At 40.0% G+C, this 25,343-nt stretch overlaps 1 protein-coding gene across 1 annotated transcript in view; it reads right to left on the minus strand.

The window, feature by feature from the left end:
• CORIN (corin, serine peptidase) overlaps window positions 1-25,343 on the minus strand; it is a 301,718-nt gene that overhangs the window by 23,063 nt on the left and 253,312 nt on the right. The window contains exons 17-19 of the mRNA XM_018049422.1: window positions 8,593-8,709; window positions 5,620-5,669; window positions 5,290-5,464 (exon numbers count right to left, since the gene is read on the minus strand). Of these exons, the coding sequence (XP_017904911.1) occupies window positions 5,290-5,464; window positions 5,620-5,669; window positions 8,593-8,709 (342 nt within the window). The remainder of the gene's footprint in view (window positions 1-5,289; window positions 5,465-5,619; window positions 5,670-8,592; window positions 8,710-25,343) is intronic.

The following is a 25,343-nucleotide window of genomic DNA, read 5'->3' on the forward strand; positions in this document are numbered from 1 at the left end:
GAGCAACCGCAGTGCCCTGAGGTGAGCATAGCAAGCATAGCAGTGGAGACAGCGACTGCAGGAAACTCTGAGGAGTCTTACTGTGAATAATAGCTGAAATGTGGCAATAATTGAAGAGGGGATGTGAAGTCAAGAGAAAGAGGTTTAAGTTGGAACACTGAGACATGTTTACTGAAGCAAATGATCCAGCAAAAGGAAAGAAACAGATGAAAAACAGCAGTGATAATTTGAAAAACCATCTTTGGAAAGATGAATGGGAATGTGGTTATCTTTAAATAGAAGCAAGGACACATCCTCCATCATTACTCAAGACAAAGGCTGGAACATGGCCACTGGCATAGATACCTTGTTTAGGATTAGGGGTGCAACAAGGCCAAAGATATAATGATGTTTGTTTTCTCATGAAGAATGAGATGAGACCAGTGGATGGTGAAGGAAATTTGGGGAGAGAGGAGAAGATGTCAAATAATTGAGAATGGAAAAGTGGCTTTACTGTGAACATATATTGATGGGTACCACATTGTTAGATGCATATTTGAGATTCATGATCATACATTTGACACGAGCTTAGGTAGCAGTCAGGTGTGTGATATTCTCCAGCAATGGCCAGCTGTTCGGCTACAGGTGCAGAGTATGTGACTAGGTAGCTGCAAGACTGGAAGAAACAATAACTACAAAGGTTGGAAGTGGGAGAACTCTTTAATGAGTTTCTGCAAGCCCCAGAAACTATAGGGATTGGCCCAAAGTTTAGGCCACCTGCTTGCCTAGATCCTAGACCCAGACATTTGCCACTGGAGTGGGTAGAAAGCAGGGAATGCCTCTTTAGGGACAGAGAAGTTGGGAGCATGGAGTCAGGTCAGGGTCACCACAGTTGCTCACTCTCTGGTGATGCTGGAAAACGGCACCCCCAGGAGACATATGGATTCCAAATGGAGAATTCCTGTTTCAGTGGACATCAGTACTTGATGGGAATGGATCAAATCTCTCAAGGTGACAGAATGGAAAGAACAGACTGTAAATAACCGGCATCATTTATAAGCACCTAGAAGATAAAGAGGTGACCATGAGGATACCATGTGGGCTCAGTAAGAAAAAGTCAGACCCAGCCATCACTTCTTCTCCTGATTGTATTAAGACACTGTTAGATCAGGACAGGTGGGGGAGCACAAGGGTTTTGTTCTATGGGGAATGAGAAAGAGAGCTGTCCAGAGTATTATTAAGAGTCCAGTGGGTGCTGAAAGTCAGACATGACACTGAACTGCATGGTTGGGTAAATGTCTCAGTTCTAAAGAGCAGAAGATTGAACATGTGCTATTCACAGTGACTCTCAGTTAGAGGTCCACCTGATGTGTATGGCAGAAAGATGTAGGGGTAAAGAAGTTGAAGGTCCTGATGGGAGAACTGAAGTAATGATCCCAGGGAACTAGGTTAGCTGGGGAAAGAAAAAGAGATGAGGAAGAGGCAGATGGACTGAGATAATAGGAGACATACAAATAAGCAAATGCAAGTCTTGGAGTAAAGCACTGGTGTGGTAGAAATCAAGATTTGGGGTTACCTGGCAGGGTTAAGGGTTGTGATCATAGAGTAAAAGGATGGTTTTTCATGCAGGCTTCCTGGAGAGGAATCAGACACTTCTGAAAATTATGAGTTGTGTGCCAGCCTAGGAAGTTCATCCTTTAGTCTTTTGGAGATGGAATTAGGGAGGAAAATTGCTTGTTAAATTGCCCCTGAAACCCAATGTCTTTCTTTCTTAGAACTGTGGAAGTTTAATTTTTATTAGGGCATTTTTGACTTCATCTAATCCACTTAGTACCTCATGTTTTTAATTTTCCTTTGGGATTTTTAAATATTTCTCCATGGAAGAGCAAGACAACCTTGTCTTCCCCCCCGCCGCCCCCCCCCCCCGCCTCCATGAATATAATTAGAAGAGACAGGCTTGCAAAGACCTACTGACAGGTCACACTGGGCCCTGCCAAAGTATGGGATCAGGATATGAAGCAAATCCCATTAATTATAACAATCAATGATTCCTCCAGAGAGTAAGGCTTACAATTAGAGGTTCTCAAAAACTTTTGAGGCCACTGGAGAGACTGTAAAATAGAATCAAAGACATAGCACCCATTCAAGCAAAGACTTGCTTGATATTGGGCAATTTCTAACTTTGTATGGATAGGCCAGGCCCCACTTGACATCTGTGAAATTCAGTTCCACAAAAGTTCATCAGGACTTTTGACAGAATATCCATGTTCTTAATTATAAACACATATTTCTTCTCTATTGCAAGGTTCCTCCTTCACTTCACAGATCTGTCAGTGGATCTGACGGAAAAAAGGAAGTTGGATACCACATGTGGAAATGACAAAAGTGGCCCATGAACTGAATGAAATCGCGTATAAAGGGTGGTGTTCCTTTAAAGAGCTGTTGGATTCATTTAGGTAATCATCTTTTGATGAAGGCACTTGCTAGCACAATCTTCTGCTTATCAAGGAGTTATAAATCAGAACTGGAAAAGACATCTGGAAACATCTGGCCCCTTCCAAAGCAATAACATTCCAATGTATTTCCTGACATACTACACAGACTCTTCCTATCATTTGGTGTCGCTCTTACACATTAAAAGTTCTCAAGAGGAGGTTCTGGTTTGACTTTTTACATTATATTTTCCCCAAAAGAGCAATCAAATAGCTAGACATACACATTTCGCTTTTATAATCAATTCTCATGTTATATTCTAATTATTTGTTTAGATGTCTGTCTCCTCACTGGGTTAGAATTTCAAGAAATTAAAGATGTATTCATTTCTTTAGCCCCCGCATGAAGATGAATATATGTTCTGGGACTCTATCCTGTAGAAACAAGGGTACTAATAGATGAGTAGTTTTGTATAAGAAGATGTATTGCAGTGTTGTTAAAATGAGAGTAACTGGGACTAAGGTGAATGTCCATCAACTCAGGACTAATATTAATAGAAAAAGTTATTTTGAGTCTCTGTGATGGAGTGTCATTTAGCTTTGAAGAAGAATGAGCTTGCGCTGCATCCGTTGACTTGGAGGGGATGTCCATGATGTACTGCCACGTGAGAAAATCAACCGACAAACAAAAGTACAGAGTGCGACTTCAAATTGTAAAAATAAATGACACCCTGTGAAAAACAGGTGTTTATATCTGTGGAGGAACAATCGCTAGGGGTTACCTTGAGGATGATGAGAAAGTATAAGAGAAAGAGTGTGGAAGGAGATAAAAATAGCAAAATGCAAAAATATGCCATAACACTAAGGGAAAAAGTCAGAATGCATGTTTATAGTAATAATATATTAAAAATAAATATTTACCTTTATTGATGTCTTCATTGGTATCAGGCATAATTCTTAAGGCATTACAGAGACTATTTCAGTTGATGCCTCCACCAACACTATGAGGTCGGGATTGTTATTTTCCTCATTTCACAGATGAGGAAACTGTAGCTCGGAGAAGTTTATAAATTGACCCACGGTCACACAGCAAATAGCAAAGCTGAGGAAATCCCCAGTGGCTCAGTGGTAAAGAATCTGCCTGCAATGCAGGAGACACAGGAGACAAGGGTCCAGTCCCTGGGTCAGGAAGATCCCCTGGAGAAGGATACAGCAACTCACCCCAGTATTCTTGCCAGGAAAATCCTATGGGCAGAGCAGCCTAGAGGACTACAGTCCATCCATAGTGCCACAAAGAGTGGGGCACGACTGAGTGACTGAGCACAGTGGAAAAATAATAGTAGACTTCCTACAAATTAGTCTGGTTAAATGACAATAACCAATTTAATGAAGTGATAGAATTGTGAGTTTTTGTTTTAAATATTTGTTATTATTTATTATTGCCGTGCTGTGCTTAGTCACTCAGTGATGTCCGACTCTGCAACCTCATGGACTGCCAGGCTTCTCTGTTCATGGGGATTCTCCAGGCAATAATACTTTTAAATAAAGTAAAATTATTAAAAATAAAGGGAAGAAATGGGAAGGATAGTGGATTTTAAAACAAGTCCTCAAATACTTTGCCATTCCTCTCTGAGAGAAGAGCTCCATGTTTCCGCCCTTTGAATGTGAGTAGGGCTACGATAGCTCTCATCATCCCCATAGCAGAAGGGGGTTGTGCGTCTTTGGTGGCTGGATCAAAAAAGGTGACACAGCTTTCTCCTGACTTCCTGTTTTGGGACTCTTGCTCTGGGGAATGCTAGCCACCAAGCTGTGAGTCCTGCTTGGCAAGAAACAGGCCCCTGCCAACAGGCACAATCTGCTGCTGGATTTCAGATGGTTCCAGCCTCAGAACCTTAGAACCTTCCAGCAGAGACCCCTGACATTGCCAAGCAGAGACAAACCACAAGCTATGTCCTCTCTGGATGTCTAACTTCCAGAATCCTCCATGGGCATAAAAAATGGTTGGATTTCATTGTTACTACTGTTGTTATTGCTTGGTTAGGGTTTTGGGTTTTTTTTTGCTCAAAAATTATATTATAACAATCTAAACCAACAAGGACCTTCTTCAGGGATGTTTGTCAATTTGACATAGGTTTCCCATTGATCTTATTTTTCTGCTCCTTTTAGGTATATTTTGATGATTAATTTTATGTGCCAACTGGCTGGACCATGGTGCCCCAACATTTGGCAGATCACCCTCCATAATGTGGGTGGGCCTTTCCAGATCAGTTGGAGACCTTCATAGAACAAAGACTGATTCCCTCCCAAAGCAAGACAGAGTTGCCAGCCAGCACACTGCCTTTGGACTTTTACTGCAGCTCTTACCCGAGCCTCCTGCATGTCTGCCATCCCTTCAGACTTTAGATTCACAAACCTCCAGTAACGTTTGCCAATTCCCTGAAAACTCTCTCACTGGTCTGTTTCTCTGGGAAGCCCTAATACACATATTTTCTCTTTTACTCTGCTTCCCAAACTCCTCACCAATTCCTCTAGCCTCCTAATGTCACTATAGTATCCAAGCAAATCCCTGCTGTTTAACTTCATATGCATTTGATGTCTTTAAGAGGGCTAGAAAAGAGACTAATGCTGGCTGAAGAGTCAGTCTTCTTTACTTCCTCCTGCCCCTCCCTCTTCAGGACATAAATCATGATTAGTATACATCTATTGCCAATAAATGAGCATGATAACACCAAGGGCAGAAAAATCTAAGCAGATAAAGGCCTGGGAAGGAGATCAACTGTGACTTCTGCATTGAATTACAGAATGACATATGCCTTTAAGAATGCCCAGATGACAAAAGATCAGATCCAGGCAGAGCAAAAGAAAAGGTGCAGCTTACCCCTCGAAGCAGTGGGCGACCGTCAGAACCCATTTCTTGGCAATGAGGACACAACCACAAATGTGCCCACTGGGTTCGCTCTGCAGGGAACACTGCCAGGGCCACCTTCCTGGGCGACTCGTCCGGCCCCCTAGAATCCTCTTGTTCATCCGGGCAGCAGGGCGGCGCCCACAGTCTACCAAGGAGCAGGACAGAGGACAGACAGATGTGACTCACCGCCAAACCCAACTGGGTGCCTGCATCTTCGCTGTCATGTACACGAGATCATTTCTCCCCCTGAGCCAATCAAGTTAGGTTCAGATACCATTGTTATACCACGAATTCTCTCACCTTGTTTAGCACACAGAAGAGAAATCTTACTTCTGCTATAACAGGACTGCCTAGATTTGGAAACAAAAAAATGGCATAATATTAAGTTACGTATTTATTGTTTACTTCAAACACTTTACCAGTGGAAAGCAAGACGCAGGTTGTACTTAAGACAGGAACTCTCAAGTCAGGGCTGTGGTCAGCTATCACTTTGGGATGGAGGTATAGGAAGGATGTACTTTTTTGGTGTATTTAACATCATGATAATACAGTTTCACATTTGTGGGAAGCGAAACTACAGTTAGCCAGGTTTCTCATATCACCTTAGCTGGTTGCACCACCCAGAATATAAACTCAATGATTTTCAAAGTAGGGAGAGGAAAAGGAAAGGAACTAGTCTGCTTCTCAGAACGTGTGGTAAGGAGGGAGCATGTCCAGTCTTTATGCTTATAGAGGGCGTGTATGTCCAAAAGAAACTGAGAAATGGTTTGAGAGAAATAATGAATTACTTCAAAAAGTTAGAGAACAGACAAAGGAACTGAATATTTAGACTAGAAGAGAATCTTGTAGAGACTTTATTACCTTTTAAAAAACTGTAGTTGATTTACAATATTGTGTTAGTTTCAAGTATACAGCACTGTAATTCAGTTATTTTTTCTGATTCTATTCCATTATAGCTTACGATAAGATGTTGAATATAATCCCTCAGGCTATACAGTAGATCTTTGTTGCTTATCTGTTTTATGTACAGTAGTTTGTACCTATCAATCCCATATTCCTAATTTGTCTCTCCCTGCTTTCCCTTTCACCTTTAGTAACCATACATTTGTTTTCTATGTTGCTGAGAACTTCCAGTGTTAAACTATGTATCTATGATTAGCTGACAGGAAGAAGGGGGATTAAATTCATGCCATGTTACTCTAGGTGGCAGGACCAGAATCAATAGGTGGAATTTATAGAAACAATGCATCCAGGAAAGCAAAGATTTTTAAAAATCAGAGTTAAGTTTTGAAGGAAAACACATGGCCATGTTTAAGCATCTATCAATGTGGCTGCACAAGAGAATTCAGTTCAGGGCGTGATAGTCTATATCACAAGGTTCTCTGCTAAGCATTTATTCTACAATGCAAATTTAAAGGAAAAAAAACACTTTGAGACTAGATGTGCTTAGAATTCTTGATCTGTCAGAAAAAAAAAAAAAACCCTAAGTATTAATTTCCACATTCCTTTTTGAAGACCTGCTATATTTTCTTTTGTTGCTAAATTTGCATGGGGATCTGTGTATACAATAAATTATATAATACAAAAAAAGCACATACATGTTTTACCTTCCCATAACCTGAAGTCCTATCTCTTCCTCACTCTCGTCTCATTATCCTTAGTTTCTTTGTAGCATTTCCAAATATGTGAAATTCATTCTGTTTCTTATTGCTTATACTCCCTCTTTTCACCTCTAAAGTGTATGTCTCCTGAGACCAGGGTTCTTGTCCCCCTTATCACTTCTACATCCCCTCAGAGTTCAACAATAAACCTGGCATAGAAAAGATAGCAATAATTAGCTGTTATCTATTAGATCTTAAAATCATAGCTTTTAGGAATACGGAAAGATCAAAGACTATCTGTCTTAACTCTTTTATTTTAAAAGGAAGTTGAGGTTGTGTGGGATCACACGGACTTTTGGACTCAGAGGGAGAGGGAGAGGGTGGGATGATTTGGGAGAATGGCATTCTAACATGTATACTATCATGTAAGAATTGAATCGCCAGTCTATGTCTGACGCAGGATACAGCATGCTTGGGGCTGGTGCATGGGGATGACCCAGAGAGATGTTATAGGGAGGGAAGTGGGAGGGGGGTTCATGTTTGGGAACGCATGTAAGAATTAAAGATTTTAAAATTAAAAAAATAAATAAATAAATAAATAAATATTCACTAAAAAAAATAAAAAAATAAAAAATAAAAGGCAAAAAAAAAAAAAAAGGAAGTTGAGGTTGTGTGGGATCACACATCTAGGTAGTAAGGCAAGACTAGAATTAGATCCACTGACTTCCCATTTCAAGTCACTTTATCCATCTATCCATCAATCTATCGACCTAGAAGGGCTTTCCTGGAAGTTCCAGTTTGGAAAAACAAGCCACTCTGTTGGAAGATTCAGGTCATTATTTTGGAGAAAGTGCTTCAGTTGACAGCTTTTCAGAAATTTGGACACAGTTTTGTCTATAGGGAAAATGTCAAGACATCTAAAGAAAAATGACCCACCTTTTAATTTTCTTCTTTGAAATTCTTAAGAGGTGGTTTCTCTAGCACTAATTAAAAGCTTTGGAGTAATAAAAACTTGTTTTGAGTTCAGAGAATAGCACTTACCATTTGTGGGCTGTGAATCTGAGCAAGTTTTATGTAAATATTCTATAGCTATGTCCCTGTAATGTCATAATCACTAAATGTGTTAATTCCCTCAATGTATCTTTCTCCTGCACCCCTGCCCATAGATGAGGGAGGCAATGCTTAACATTCCACAACCTTTTTTAGGGGAAATTTTTCAGAAGTAAATTTTCGAGGTTACTTGATTACAATTTCTTTGTGTGTCTGTTTTTTTTCTCAGACTCTCTGAGTTTTATCAGCTGTCATGACTTCAATTTCCTCTGTTAACTAGTCCCATGTAGCATCTGTAGGAATTGTAGACATTAAGAATTTATTTCAAACAGGATGTGGAAAACACTCCAAGATTAGAACCCAAGTTCCACATCCTACACTATGATAGTTTCTGTAATCATAATAAAAAAATGCAATTAGCCAAAAGAAAAAGATGTATGTCTACAAAGAAGGAAAAAAGCCAAATGATGTTGAAATACAAATGTCCTTAGGTAGTCTATGGAAGTTCCTGTTTGATGTGATACATGTAGAATACCTTAGATTTGAAACAGAAGCAGGGCCCTGATGATAGACCTTTGCTCCATAATCCACTCTACACAGCTCTAGCGATGGGTTATCTTACCCTTTTACCAGTAGTTCATGCAAAGTTGTTGCATTAAGGCTCTCCCAGTTGGAGTGTAATGTAAGCCACTGTTGGTCTTGCTCCTGTTCCTCTATCAATTTGGTCACAGATGGTTCCCTAATAGAAAGACAAATACCAGATAAATATTCTAATACAGTGATCTTTGACAAAGCAATATCATTACTGAGCACTTACTTTCAGTGGTAAAGAATCTGCCTGCCAATGCAGAAGATGCGGGCTCGATCTCTGGGTCAGGAAGATCCCCTGTAGAAGGAAATGGCAACCCACTCCAGTATTCTTGCCTGGAGAATTCCAGGGACAGAGGAGCCTGGGGGGCTATGTCCATGAGGTCATTAAGGAGTCAGATAAGACTTAGTGACTAAACAACAGCAATAACAACTCTTACAAACAAGCAGCGTTAAATTAATAGTCAATATTTCAAGAGGGGGATTAGTATTCAAAAAAGTTTGCTATGGAATGTGATCAGCAAGAGAAGTTACTAAAAGTATCCTGAAGCAATAAAGATCCACAACGTTACAGCTATTTCAGTCACTCTCTGCTGTAATATATTTGTACATCTGAGGTGTTGGAATTCTAACATATACCATGTAAAAGCCAATACCTGAAAAACAAGAGCAAGTTTAGGCAGGAATCAAAAAAAAGTAAATAAAATTTTATTGCCTGGAGTATTTTTTCATCTTCTTTTCTTATCTAGTGTAATCTTTCAATAAAGCAATATCTTATAATAAGTAATAAGTAGAGAAAATCAATGGCTATTTAATGTTTGCTTAGACAGTATAAAATTGTAAGTGGAATTTTTTCAACATACTGCAAAATCTTTATGCACTAAAAATTAGGAAGGACTCTAAAAAGCAGAGATAGGGGTGAGCATCATTTTGCTGTCTACCTATATTCTCACTCAGCTTCCACCACTACTCTGCTTTGAATGCCTCATTCAGGTATCACATAAATACAGTTGCCCTGTAGCCAAGCTTTAAAATTTTATATTTCAAAAATGTCTGGGTTTTTATGTAAAATATCCGACATTTCAAGAAATAGTTGGTTCACTTAGGCAATCCATATTTGATGAAAATCTTTTGGATCTTTTTCACATGATGTTATCACAGCTCAATGAGGTGGTGGAATTCATTTTAGACAGGAGAAAGGGGGATTCCTTCTGAATCTGGAAGAAAGTAGGAGAGAAGGAAGTATGTACTTGGATTTGGAGATGGGGAGAGAATTCATGAGAGAATGCAAATCAGATAATCAGATCAGTTCAGTTCAGTTCATTTCAGTCCCCCAGTTGTATCCAACTCTTGTGACCCCATGGACTGCAGCATGCCAGGCTTCTCTGTCTATCACCAACTCTAGGAGTTTATTCAAACTCACGTCCACTGAGTCAGTGATGCCATCCAACCATCTTATCCCCTCTCATCTCCTTCTCCTCCCACCTTCAATCTTTCCCAGCATCAGGGTCTTTTGAAATGAGTCGGTTTTTCGCATCAGTTGGCCAAAGTATTGGAGTTGCAACTTCAGCATCAATCCTTCCTTTGGATCTCCTTGACGTCCAAGGGACCGTCAAGAGTCTTCTCCAACAACATAGTTCAAAAGCATCAATACTTCGGTGCTCAGCTTTCTTCACAGTGCAACTCTAACATCCATATATAACTACTGGGAAAACCATAGCTTTGACTAGATGGATCTTTGTTGACAAAGTAATGTCTCTGCTTTTTAATATGCTGTCTAGGTTGGTCATAACTTTTCTTCCAAGGAGAAAGCGTCTTTTAATTTCATGGCTGCAGTCACCGTCTGCAGTGATTTTGGAGCCCAAAAAATAAAGTCTGTCACTATTTCCACTATTTTCCCATCTATTTGCCATAAAGTGATAGGACCACATGACATGATCTTAGTTTTCTGAATGTTGAGTTTTAAGCCAACTTTTTCACTCTCCTCTTTCACTTTCATCAAGAGGCTTTTTAGTTCTTCTTCACTTTCTGCAATAAGGATGTTGAGATCTGCATATCTGAGGTTACTGATATTCCTCCCGGTAATCTTGATTCCAGCTTCTGCTTCCTCCAGCCCAGCATTTTGCATGATGTACTCTGCATATAAGTTAAATAAGAATGATGATAATATACATCGTTGATGTACTCCTTTCCCAATTTGGAACCAGTCTGTTGTTTCATGTCCAGTTCTAACTGTTGCTTCTTGACCTACAAACAGATTTCTCATAAGGCAGGTCAGGCGGTATGGTATTCCCGTATCTAAGTATTTTCCACAGTGTATTGTGATCCACACAGTTAAATGCTTTGGCACAGTCAATAAAGCAGAAGTAGATGTTTTTCTGGAACTCTCTTGCTTTTTCAATGACCCAATGGATGTTGGCAATTTGATCTCTGGTTCCTCTGCCTTTTCTAAAACCAGCTTGAACATCTGAAAGTTCATGGTTCATGTACTGTTGAAGCCTGACTTGAAGAACTTTAAGCATTACTTTACTAGTGTGTGAGATAAGTACAACTGCGTGGTAGTTTAAGCATTCTTTGGCATTGCCTTTCTTTGGGATTGGGATGAAAATTGACCTTTTGCAGTCCTGTGGCCACTGCTGAGTTTTCCAAATTTTCTGGCATATTGAGCTCAGCATTTTCACAGCATCATCTTTCAGGATTTGAAATAGGTCAACTGGAATCCCATCACCTCCATTAGCTTTGCTCATAGTGATGCTTCCTAAGGCCCATTTGACTTTCCATTCCAGGATGTCTGGCTCTAGGTAAGTGATCACACCATCGTGGTTATCTGGATCATGAAGATCTTTTTTGCATAGTTTTTCAGGGTATTCTTGCCACCTCTTCTTAATATCTTCTGTTTCTGTTAGGTCCATACCATTTCTGTCCTTTATTGTGCCCATCTCTGCATGAAATGTTCCCTTGGTATCTCTAATTTTCTTGAAGAGATCTCTAGTCTTTCCTATTCTATTGTTTTCCTCTATTTCTTTGCACTGATCATGGAGGAAGGCTTTCTTATTTCTCCTTGCTATTCTTTGGAACTCTGCATTCAAAGGGATATAGCTTTCTTTTCTCCTTTGCCTTTTGCTTCTCTTTCTTTTCATAGCTCTTTGTAAGGCCTCCTCAGACAACCATTTTGCCTTTTGCATTTCTTTTTCTTGGGGATGGTCTTGATCACTGCTCCCTGTACAATGTCATGAACCTCCATCCATCGTTCTTCAGGCACTCTGTCTATCAGATCTAATTCCTTGAATCTATTTGTCACTTCTACTGTATAATTGTAAAGAAATTTATTTAGGTCATACCTGAATGGTCTAGTGGTTTTCCCTACTTTCTTCAATTTAAGTCTGAATTTGACAATAAGGAGTTCATGATCTGAGCCACAGTCAGCTCCCAGTCTTATTTTTGCTGACTGTATAGAGCTTCTCCATCTTTGGCTGTAAAGAATATAATCAATCTGATTTCACTGTTGGCCGTCTGGTGATATCCATGTGTAGAGTCTTCTCTTGTGTTGTTGGAAGAGGGTGTTTGTTATGACCAGTGTGTTCTCTTGGCAAAACCCTATTAGCCTTTGCCCTGTATCATTCTGTACTCCAAGGCCAAATTTGCCTGTTACTCCAGGTATTTCTTGACTTCCTACTTTTGCATTGTGGTCCCCTATAATGAAAAGGACATCTTTTGAGGGGGGTTAGTTCTAGAAGGTCTTGTATGTCTTCATCAGCTCAGTTCAGTTCAGTTGCTCAGTCGTGTCTGACTCTTTGCAACCCCATGAATCACTGCATGCCAGGCCTCCCTGTCCATCACCAACTCCTGGAGTTCACTCAAACTCATGTTCATCGAGTCAGTGATGCCATCCAGCTATCTCGTCCTCTGTCGTCCCTTTCTCCTCCTGCCCCCAATCCCTCTCAGCATCAGGGTCTTTTCCAATGAGTCAACTCTTCGCATGAGGTGGCCAAAGTATCGGAGTTTCTGCTTCAGCATCAGTCCTTCCAATAAACACCCAGGACTGATCTCCTTTAGGATGGACTGGTTGGATCTCCTTGCAGTCCAAGGGACTCTCAAGAGTCTTCTCCAACACCACAGTTCAAAAGCATCAATTCTTTGGCGCTCAGCCTTCTTCACTGTCCAACTCTCACATCCATACATGACCACAGGAAAAACCGTAGCCTTGACTAGACAGACCTTAGTCGGCAAAGTAATGTCTCTGCTTTTGAATATGCTATCTAGGTTGGTCATAACTTTTCTTCCAAGGAGTAAGCGTCTTTTAATTTCATGGTTGCAATCACCATCTGCAGTGATTTTGGAGCCCCAAAAAGTAAAGTCTGACACTGTTTCCACTGTTTCCTGATCTATTTTCCATGAAGTGATGGAACCAGATGCCATGATCTTTGTTTTCTGAATGTTGAGCTTTAAGCCAACTTTTTCACTCTCCTCTTTCACTTTCATTAAGAGGCTCTTTAGTTCTTCTTCACTTTGTGCCATAAGGGTGGTGTCATCTGCATATCTGAGGTTATTGATATTTCTCCCGGCAATCTTGATTCCAGCTTGTGCTTCTTCCAGCCCAGCGTTTCTCATGATGTACTCTGCATAGAAGTTAAATAAGCAGTGTGACAATATACAGCCTTGATGTACTCCTTTTCCTATTTGGAACCAGTGTGTTGTTCCATGTCCAGTTCTAACTGTTGCTTCCTGACCTGCATATAGGTTTCTCAAGAGGCAGGTCAGGTGGTCTGGTTTTCCCACCTCTTTCAGAATTTTCCACAGTTTAAGTTCATTTGCTTCAGCATTACTTGTCAGGGCAGAGAGTTGGAATACAGTGACATTGAATGGTTTGCCTTGGAATCGAACAGAGATCATTCTGTCATTTTTGAGATTGCATCCAAGTACTGCATTTCAGACTTTTTTGTTGACTATTACAGCTACTCCATTTCTTCTACGGGTCTTGCCTACAGTAGTAGATATGATGGTCATCTGAGTTAAATTCACCCATTCCAGTCCATTTTAGTTCGTTGATTCCTAAAATGTTGACGTTCATCTTGCCATCTCCTATTTGACCACTTCTAATTTGCCTTGATTCATGGACCTAACATTGTTGGTTCCTATGCAGTATTGCTCTTTACAGCATCAGACTTTACTTCCATCACCAGTCACATCCACAACAGGGTGTTGCTCTTTCTTTGGCTCTATCCCTTCATTCTTTCTGGAGTTATTTCTCCACTGATCTCCAGTAGCATACTGGGCACCTACCGACTTGAGGAGTTCATCTTTGAGTGTCCTATCTTTTTGCCTTTTCATACTGCTCATGTTTGGGTGTCTCCTGAGGAGGTACAGGTCAGCAGTGGACTGCTGCAGGGGCAGGGGCTCTGGGTGCAGTAGACACGGGCATAGCATAAGACCTCCTGGAGAAGGTTTCCATTAACCCCACCAAAGCCACCAGAACTTACACTGGACTGTGGAAACAGACTCTTGGAGGGCACAAACAGAATCTTGTGTACACCAGGAGCCAGGAGAAAGAAGCAGTGACCCCACAAGAGGCTGACCCAGAATTGCCCATATGCATCCAAGAGTCTCTCACGGAGGTGTGGGTTGAGGGCACTGAGTGTAGCAGTGCCTGCATGGGACCTTTTGAAGGAGGTCGCCATTATCTTCATTACCTCCACCATAGTTTGGCCTCAGATTAAATAACAGGGAGGGATCACAGCCCCACCCTTCAACAGAAAATTGGATTAAAGATTTACTGAGCCCATCAGAACAAGACCCAGTTTCCCCCTCAGTCAGTCTCTCCCATCAGGAAGCTTCCATAAACCTCTTATCCTTCTCCATAAGAGGGCAGACTGACTGAAAACACACAATCACAGAAAACTAACCATTCTGATCACATGGACCACAGTCTTGCCCAACTCAGTGAAACTGAGCCATGCCACGTAGGGCCACCCAAGTCAGACAGGTCATGGTGGAGAGTTCTGACAAAACGTGGTCCACTGGAAAACGGAATGGCAAGCCACTTCAATATTCTTGCCTTGAGAACCCCATGAACAGCATGATAATCAGATAGTCTCTACTTTTCATTTCAAGAAGGAGGGGAGATCCTCAGATGAAAGGTGTGGGGGAGGGGCAGTGGCAGGGGTGCGCGATGGTGAGGAAAGTGACGTGCACATGAAGCTGCTCCCCGGTGGAGGTATTTAGAAAAACATATCAAGGAAAAAAGCATGGTGAGCAGCAGTGAGGATTCAGATGAAGCTGGAAACCTTGAAGTGGTCGTAGCACTAAGTCTGAGCTTAGCGACTTGCTCTTTTGATAATGGAATGTCTTTTTTTTATTTTTATTTTTGCAAAAACAGAGAGAGAGAGAGCACAGAAAGGGAAGGAAAGTTAGATTCAGTGGCATTGAAAGAAAAGTTACCATTTCACCTAGTTACCATTATTTAAAAACAACTGTAATCACAAAATAGAAAAAAAAATTTTTTTTAAACCTCACCAAATGCAGTTATTTTTAAGAAAACCCTCTAACAACTTGAGGAAAGAATAAGAGCCAAAAAATTAAAAACAAAACAGAGTTCTTCATAAAAGATGAACTCTAATCATTTGATTTTTTTTAAATGGCATAACCCCTCCCATACTTTAAGAAGCATTGCACAAGCTTTAATTGATTTAGGATCTTGAATGAATTGTTATATAATCTAATATGCCACAAAACTGACTGGAAAATGGGAAATTTCTTCCTTCATCAAAATAAGGCTGTGGCTTTCCAGTAATCCCAAAAGTGCTGTATGTGGAGGCACAGTGGGATGGGAAGCAGAGAAATCAGAGGTCATGCATACCACTCAAGGTTTCAAGGTTTCTGTTAATACCTGCATCCTAAGAATTTCTGTCTGCAATAGAACAATCCGTGGCCTCCTAAATTCATGCAATTTATTGGCAAAAAGCCAAAGGAAGATCACCTTCAGATCTGTTATTTAATGAAAACAGTCCTTAGGCAGATTCACAGGGCAACAGTGACTCACATGAGGATGGTTCGGCATAAGCATAGGATTCACACTGAGGCTGGTTGGGAAAATCACTGCAAAGGAACCAAGGTCCCTTCAATCACCTTGAGGGATGTTTTTGCATTTTATTCAATTAGCTTCCAAGAAAGGCAATTTAGCCTGAACCTCTCAGTTACGTCAAATGGAAAACCTAAGAAATTCATCAAGAAGAAAGGAGTATCATTATGAAAATTAGTTTTCCATGAAACTCTTTAAAACTAGCACGCTTCACAGCACTAGAAATGTCATCTTATCACCCATTAAAAAAAATCTGTGAATACATATGGCTCAACTTCTGCCATCATACAGAATGTGAGCATCTGTGTGGTTTCAACATTTCTTTAAATAATTTTAAAAATCATAAAAGTAACACTTATACATGGAAAAAAATCCAAACATTATACAATGAAAAAATATTCTTCCCATCCAAGATGTATAAAATCACCACTGTAAATAGCATTTGAGTATCCTTGCCAAGCACTGTCTATAACGCTTGTATCCCTCTGTTTTTAGTCTATATACATTTCTGGGAGATAGTGATAGACAGGAAAGCCTGGTGTGCTGCAGTTCATGGGGTGGCAAAGGGTCGGACATGACTCACTGACTGAACAACAGTATTGTTCTGTATGGTGTTGATGTTTTTATTTAAGGACCTATCTTGGAAGTCTTTGCATAGTAATAGCTAGATAATATTAGTAATGATTATATGAATAACTATTATTTTCTATAGGCAACACACTATAAGATTAACTTGTTTTATTATTTAATCCTCTCAACTTTGTGACGTATGTATATGTACATGCCAGGCTCCTCTTTCCATGGGATTCTCCAGGCGAGAATGCCAGAGCGGGTTGCCATTTCCTCCTCCAGGGAATCTCCAGACCCAGGGATTGAACCCAGGTCTCCCACATTGCAGGTGGATTATTTACCATCCCAGCCACCAGGGAAGTATGCTTTATTGGCATTCACCATTTTGGAGATGAAAAAATTGAGGCAAAGAGAGAATACAAAATTTTCCGCAGGTCACACAGCTCCGATATTGCATTCCTTGGTCTGACATCAGAGTACCTCTTCTAACACTGTGAGCACCATGCAGCCCTCCTCTTATTCAGAGCACACACCACGTTCTTTCCATAGCTGCATAGTGTTCCATGCACGTACATTTATTTCACCAATCCTCTATTGAGACCATTTCCAATTTGGAATTATAATGAAAAAGCAGCAGTTAACACCTTAACCACTCACCTTTGCCCACATGCACAAGTGTGACTTGAGAATAAATACCTAGAAATAAAACTATTGAATCAAATGTAAATTTTTGATGAACAGTATGAATTTCCCCTTCAGAGAGTAATGTCAGTTTACATACTTATCAAGACTAGGTGTGCCTATACATCTTAATTTTTATAACTATGCATATAATGTAAGCCATGCTATGAAAATATATCTGGAACTTAACTACTCAAATTTTGTTTACCCATTGGTAATTAGTTTGATGTATATCAAGAGAAAAAGAAATCCTCTTGGGTAGAGACCAAAAGAGCAAAACAACACCTTTCTAGTGATGAAACATCAGAGTCACTGTATCTTAAGGTGTCTATGCAGGGAATGAAGTCACGTGCTTCTAGAGCAACCATGAAATCATATGCAGAGAAGAAAATTCAACCACAATCTATTTCAATGTCCTCTTTTGACTGTGTGAGAAAATAAGACCCAGATATAGACCTTTCCCAAACACTTGGGGGGGCCCAGAACAACAGGGTAGATAGAGGCCAATATACTATATCATTTTCAAAAATTCTCCAAGCGGGGCTTCAACAGTATGTGAACCAAGAAATTCCAGATGTTCAAGCTGGATTTAGAAAAGGCAGAGGAACCAGAGATCAAATTGCCAACATCCACTGGATCATGGAAAAAGCAAGAGAGTTTCAGAAAAACATCTGCTTTATTGACTATGCCAAAGACTTTGACTGTGTGGGTCACAATACACTGTGGAAAATCCTTAAAGAGATGGGAATACCAGATCACCTTACCTGCCTCCTGAGAAATCTATATGCAGGTCAAAAAGCAACAGTTAGAACCGGACATCTAACGATGGACTGGTTCCAAATTGGGAAAGGAGTATGTCAAGGCTGTATGTTGTCACCTGGTTTATTTAACTTATGTACAGAGTACATCATGAGAAATGCCAGGCTGGATGAAGCACAAGCTGGAATCAAGATTGCTGGGAGAAATATCAGTAACCTCAGATGGCAGAAAGTGAAAAGGAACTAAAAAGCCTCTTGATGAAAGTGAAAGAGGGGAGTGAAAAAGTTGGCTTAAAACTCAACTTTCAGAAAACTAAGATCATGGCATCTGGTCCCATTGTTTTATGGCAAATAGATGGGGAAAAAATGGAAACCATCACAGACTTTATTTTGGGGGGCTCCAAAATCACCACAGATGGTGACTGCAGCCATGAAATTAAAAGACGCTTGCTCCTTGGAAGAAAAGCTATGACCAACCTAGACAGTATATTAAAAAGCAGAGACATTACTTTGCCAACAACGGTCCGTCTAGTCAAATCTATGGTTTTTCCAGTAGTCATGAATGGATGTGAGAGTTGAACCATAAAGAGAGCCGAGCACCAAAGAATTGATGCTTTTGAACTGTGTTGTTGGAGAAGACTCTTGACAGTCCCTTGGACTGCAAGGAAATCCAACCAGTCAATCCTAAAATAAATCAGTCCTGAATATTCATAGGAAGGACTGAAGCTGAAGCTCCAATACTTTGCCATCTGATGCGAAGAACTGACCCATCAGAAAAGACCCTGAGCAGGGAAAGATTGAAGGTGGGAGGAGAAGGGGATGACAGAGGATGAGATGGTTGGATGGCATCACCGACCTGATGGACATGAATTTGAGCAAGCTCTGGGAGTTGGTGATGGACAAGGAAGCCTGGCGTGTTATAGTCCATGGGGTTGTAAAGAGTCAGACATGACTGAGTGACTGAACTGAACTGATATTATATCATATTAGATATTATAATTTGAGTTAACAAGCTGTTAAAGAAAATTATTCTATCTTCCCATTTTGATGAAGATAACTTTCAAGTCAAATATAGAAAGAAAGCTTGGACTCCTTAAATCAGTGGTTTTCAAACCTTAGCATTCATTAGAATCACTGGAGGACCAGTGACAACAATGGTTGTTGGCCCCATACCTAGATTTCCAGGTTTGATAAGTCAGAAATGAGGCTCCTAAATTGCCCTATCTAACATGACCTCAGGTGATACAGATGCTGTGGCCTGAGACCATACTTTGAATACAGTGCACCAGACTCCCAGTGGGTACACCTTTTGATGTACAGACTCTTTGCCCTATAAGGTGAGGCATAGCTGAGGAGAAAGACCACAGTGGTCCCTCTAAATCAGGCTTTCTCACCCTTGGCACTACTGACATTTGATGCCAGATACCATGAAATTAAAAGACGCTTACTCCTTGGAAGAAAAGTTATGATCAACCTAGATAGCATATTCAAAAGCAGAGACATTACTGTGTCAACAAAGGTCCATCTAGTCAAGGCTATGGTTTTTCCAGTGGTCATGTATGGATGTGAGAGTTGGACTGTGAAGAAAGCTGAGCACCAAAGAATTGATGCTTTCTAACTGTGTTGTTGAAGAAGGCTCTTGAGAGTCCCTTGGACTGCAAGGAGATCCAACCAGTCCATTCTGAAGGAGATCAGCCCTGGGATTTCTTTGGAAGGAATGATGCTAAAGCTGAAACTCCAGTACTTTGGCCACCTCATGCGAAGAGTTGACTCATTGGAAAAGACTCTGATGCTGGGAAGGATTGGGGGCAGGAGGAGAGGGGACGACAGAGGATGAGATGGCTGGATGGCATCACTGACTCGATGGACGCGAGTCTGAGTGAACTCCGGGAGATGGTGATGGACAGGGAGGCCTGGCGTGCTGCGATTCATGGGGTCACAAAGAGTTGGACACTACTGAGCGACTGAACTGACTGAATTATTTGCTATATGGGGCTGTCCTGGGCACTGTAGGGTGTTCAGCATCACCCCTGGTTTCTACCCACAAGATGCCAATATCTCCACACCACTCCTGGACTACCAATCGAAAGACCTACTGACAATTCCAAATGTTGCCTTGGGGCAGTCACTGCTGGTTGAGAAATACCGCGCTAAGTCCTGGGGTCCAGCACAAGGCCCCTCTGCTCTGGATCTAAAGGTACCACTGCACACAGATGCAAGAGATTTTCACTCCAATTTGCTTCTTGAAATGTGTGGCCAGAAGACACAAATAAAAAACATATAACATAATCCCACCCCACCTCTACTGAAATGAGAAGAAAGAACATACCTAGGATTCTAAATCATCCTGATATTCTGAAAGGAATTCCGTAAGGCTTAGGTGAATAATCAGATCTCTAGATAATGTGGCCTATTTTTATCACATTTTCAGGTTACTTGGTATTTAGTAATAAGGCATATCATCCTTGTGTTACAATTATGCTAGGACTGATTACGTAAAAAATGAACTCAGCATAAACTCCTTAAAGTCGACGGTTTCCTTACTTTTGACAGCAACACAGTAGTGCAGGACTTACCTAAACTTACCTAAAGTTACCTTCCATTGCAGTGGAAGGACGAGGACTGCTCTATAGTATCTGTTGCTTGGGAAAATCATGAGTCTTCGACCTTGGGGACTGATGGTTAGTCTTGAAATACAAATGCCTTGTGTGGTGGATATATTATTTGCAATTCTAAATATCCTCTTCAGAACTTGGAAAATTTCTATTAAGTATTTTATATCTGATTTCAAACGTCTTTTCTTATACCCTGTCATGTTATTATCTCCATTTTGTTCCTATAGATTAAATATGTTAATAGTAAAAGATAGTAAAATTATTTTGCCAAGTAGAAGGACGGTTTAGAAATACTGATGGAAAGGCATCGTGAGTTTCAAACACACGCCAGTGAACATGACTATAGAATCATTTGTCTGGTTAGATAGCTGAGCTTATTATGCTTTATACAACAAAGACTGCCACAACAGAAAATTTTTCAAAGAAAACCATAAAGTCTGAATTATTTTCCCAGTAAATTAAGTATTTTAAAATATTTTTATTGTATATAATCTTTACTGAAAATATATATTTTCATTCGTCTACCTCAGAGGTAGAGTATAATAATTGTACTAGGCCATGATTTATAGGTGGAAGTGACAAAAACCATCTATAAACAAAAAGAAGTAATAGATTATAAAATTAAATTATAACAGGTTCACATTTCATAAAATAAATCAATGGAACTAAATAATTCATTTCTAATACAAAATTATAAAACTGTACCTATTAATATGCATTATCATTTTAACATAAATTAAAAAATAAAACTAACAAATAAAGCACTATTTAAAATAAACACCAGTAAAAGTATAAAAATAAACCAGTCATTAAATTTAAAAGTCATTTGATCACCTATAAGAATTCAAACTTATAAAACAAACTCAATAATGGGTGTCAGACTGTAAGTATATTTTTGAGCATAAATACATACCTCTTTCAGAATCTATAGTAGACCAAGTATTTCCTTCTAGATATTTTATCTAAAAAAAAATCCCATTTCTTTTTTTATATGTTGGAGGAAAACTTTGGGGACAGTTATATTTTTTCTTTTTTAAGCGACAGAGACTCAGTATTTTCTTGACAGCAACTTATTTAGTTGTTTAAAAAGTGTTTCCTGTTTGTCTTTGCCTTCTTTCAGTCCATCAGTGTAGAGATCACCAGTTTTCATTGTAATATGCCATTTTTTATTCCACTGGTTCAGAAAGCCTGGAAGCCAAGGTAGAATTTATTTTTCTAATAGGATCCTTGCTATGTCAATTGCTCTTTCATCTCTTATCTTGAGATTATAGGTATATAGAAAGTGTGTGTATGCTGTTCAGTTGCTGAGTTGTGTCTGACTCTTTTTCAACCCAGGGACTGTAGCCCACCAGGCTCCTTTGTCCATGGGATCATCCTGGCAGAATACTGGAGTGGGCTGCCATTTCCTCTTGCAGGGGATCTCCCCGATTCAGGGATCAAAACTGTGTCTCTTGTACTGGCAGGTGGACTCTTTACCACTGAGCCACCTGGGAAGCCCAGAGAAAGTGTACCTCTATTCAATTTGAAATTTTAAGGCAGACTATGATACTGGGTATGCTACAATATAAAATAACTCAAATTTCAGGGCTTTAAAAAAATTCAGTTAACAGTATTACATCAACAAAAAAATGAGCATTTTAGAACCCCAAATAGTGACAGAATAGCTGAATATCAAAATGTGGAAATGCAGTCAGCCACTAAAGGGATGGGGATGACCTTTAGGATAGCTGGTGCCCGGGGCCAAGTACCTTTAGGACCCTCCATCTCTCATCTCCACTTCCATCAGTGAGAAGGAGGGAGAAAAGATGGGAGGGTGGTTTTAGTGACCTCCAAGTGACTTTTCCACAACCCAGGGGACAGGCTGTCTGCAGCTCTAAACTCAAATCCATTCATCTTTGTGACCAAAAAGAAGTCTTTTTTCCAGTATCTACTTAAATCTTATTGAAAGACTTTATCACAAAACCAATCACTGTTGCCCAAGAATGAGGTCCTTTGATTTGTCCAGCTTGGATGAGGTATCACCTACCCTTCTACCAATCACTGAAGCCAAGAAAAGTGGATCATGTCTAAAGATGGCAGCTCCCTTTTGGATCCCAAGGATCAAATGGGAACTGAAGCAAATCCCAAAAATGAAGGGATGCAGGTCCCTAAGGAAAGGAGGAATGCAGAGAAGCAGCCCAACAAAAGTCTGCTACAAGTGACTTCACTTGAAATTTTTAGTTTAAAAGATTATTATGCCTCAGAGTCAAGATCTACAGTTAGTTTGTTAGCTCTTGGAAGATGTAGGAAGGGTACACAATTGGGTAGAAATTAGACTTGTGTTCATGAATGATATAATGGCTTAATACCCAGTATTCAGTAAACTTGCTTTACTCAGTGCTGAAGGAATATCACCCTAACAGAACTTAAACAAATGACATAGTCAGATGGACAAGGATTAAAACTGATTATTAATAAGGCTAATATGCTAGAATGGAAATGGAGGCAGCACATTGGTATTATATCAGATAGAGTGAACCTCTCTAGGAGCTATTTTACATACTTTAGTGAGAGGAACAAATTACAAATATGTGAAAAAATAGTTTCTGACACAAGTAGATGCTTTGAAGAAGAGAGTGGAAGCAAATAGAGAGTACCTTGGTGACTGTGAAAGCTGCTCCAATGAAGGTTGTCAAGACCTTTGTAAGTAGTTGATATTCAAGCTGAGACATGATTGATGAGATGGAGGTGATCCTGTTAAGGTCTAGAGATCAGCTTTCTGAACAGAGTAACAGTGAAGCCGAGGCATCTGGGATGGGAATAAGTCTATAGCACTGGAATATCAGTAATAAGGTCAATGCCTCTAAAGTTTATCAGACAAATGCAAAGTGCTAGGAGATAGGATCAGAGAGGGAGGCAGCTTCCAGATTATGCCTTGTAAGTCAGAGTAAGAGACTGGATTTTGATTCCAAACTGTACAAATTAAAGGAAAAGACCAGTGGGTTTGGCATTTAGATAATATCATTGCTATAAACTCTGTCTTGGGAGTAAAAAGCAAGCCAGACTGCAGTAGGTTTCAAAGACAACACGGAGAAGTCAAGTCATCACCGGGAGTCTCTGGTACAGTTCCAAAAGCCACAGGCTGCCATATAAGGACTTCTAACAGAGATAACACAGGTCTTTCTGGTCAATTTCTTATGGATTCTCAAGATGTAAATCATGTTCTTATCTACCTAGGACCCATTGATATTCATGCCCAACAGCAATATGTAATGAGGACTAGAGAATCTGATGCCTTCAAAGACTTTTAAAGAGATTGCTTATTCCCCATTCCAAGACCTTCTTGCTCACAAGTAGCCCTGAATTTTTGGTGGAAAGGTGTGTTTTGACAGTACTTAATTCTGGAGAACTCATGGAAACCATCTTTGATTTTACAAATCCTGTGTGAGTCCATTTTTAATGATGAACATTTTTTATCACAAAATGGAAAGAGAGTAAATAAAAATGTGATTAACCTAGGATCTTACATAGTTTATAGTTAAAATGGCAAATTTCCCTACATCACTGAAAGGTTTCCATTTCATTTCATAAATTATTTCATTAGCCCAAATGAGACAGTTTGAGATTCAGTTTGCTAACCAATAATCTGAATTCTTGGCATAGCTTGCTGATAGTGATCATGTGGATATGCTCTTAGGACAATTGGTAGGCTCACCTTGCTCTTGCTTATTAAAGCTTCATACCTAGTGGTCTCATTTGTTGTTCAGTCACTCAGTTGTATCTGATTCTTTGTGACCCAATGGACTGCAGCATGCCAGCCTTCTCTGTCCTTCACTATCTTCCAGTTTGCTCAAACTCATGTCCATTGAGTCAATGATGCCATCCAACCATGTCATCCTCTGTCACCCACTTCTCCTCCTGCCCTCAATCTTTCCCAGCATCAGGGTCTTTTTCAATGAGTCAGTTCTTTGCATCAGGTAGCCAAAGTATTGAAGCTTCAACTTCAGCACCAGTCCTTCCAATGAATATTCAGGGTTGATTTCTTTTAGGATTGATTGGTTTGATTTCCTTGCTGTCCAAGGGACTCTCAAGAATTTCTCCAGTCTCAACGTTTGGAAGTATCAGTTCTTCAGCACCCAGTTTTCTTCATGGTCCATCTCTCACATTGTACGTGATTAATGGAAAAACGATAACTTTGACTATATGGACCTTTGTTTGCAAAGTGATGTCTCTGCTTTTTAATATGTTGTCTAGGTGGGTCATAGCTTTTCTTCCAAGGAACAAGTGTCTTTTAATTTTGTGGCTGTAGTCACCATCTGCAGCAATTTTGGAGCCCAAGAAAATAAAGTCTGTCACTATTTCCATCATTTCCCCATCTATTTGCCATGAAGTGATGGGACCGGACGCCATGATTTTCCCTTTTTAATGTTGAATGTTAAGCCAGCTTTTTCACTCTGCTCTTTCACCTTCATCAAAAGGTTCTTTAGTTCTTCTTCGCTTTCTGCTGGACGGGTGATGTCATCTGCATATCTGAGGTTACTGATATTTCTCCTGGCAATCTTGACTCCAGTTTGTGCTTCAACCAGCCTGGCATTTCACAAGATGTATTCTGCATATTAAATAAGCAGGATGACAATATATAGCCTTGATGTACTCCTTTCCTAATTTTGAACCAGTCCGTTGTTCCATGTCCAGTTCTAACTGTTGCTTCTTGACCAGAATACAGGTTTCTCAGGAGGCAAGTAAGGTGGTCTGGTATTCCCATCTCCTTAAGAATTTTCCACAGTTTGTTGTGATCCACACAGTCAAAGGCTTTAGGGTAGTCAATGAGGCAGAGGTAAATGTTTTTCTGGAATTCCTTTGCTTTTTCTATGGTCCAACAGATGTTGGCAATTTGATCTCTGGTTCCTCTGCCTTTTCTAAATTCAGCTTGTATCCCTGGAAGTTCTTAGTTCATATACTACTGAAGCCTAGCTTGAAAGATTTTGAGCATTACCTTGCTAGCATGTGAAATCAGCACAATTGTGCAGCTGCTTGAACATTGCTTGGCATTGCCTTTCTTTGGTATTGGAATGAAAACTGACCTTCTCCATTCCTGAGGGCA

This window comes from Capra hircus, chromosome 6, assembly GCF_001704415.2.
Source record: "Capra hircus breed San Clemente chromosome 6, ASM170441v1, whole genome shotgun sequence".
NCBI classification, from domain to species: domain Eukaryota; kingdom Metazoa; phylum Chordata; class Mammalia; order Artiodactyla; family Bovidae; genus Capra; species Capra hircus.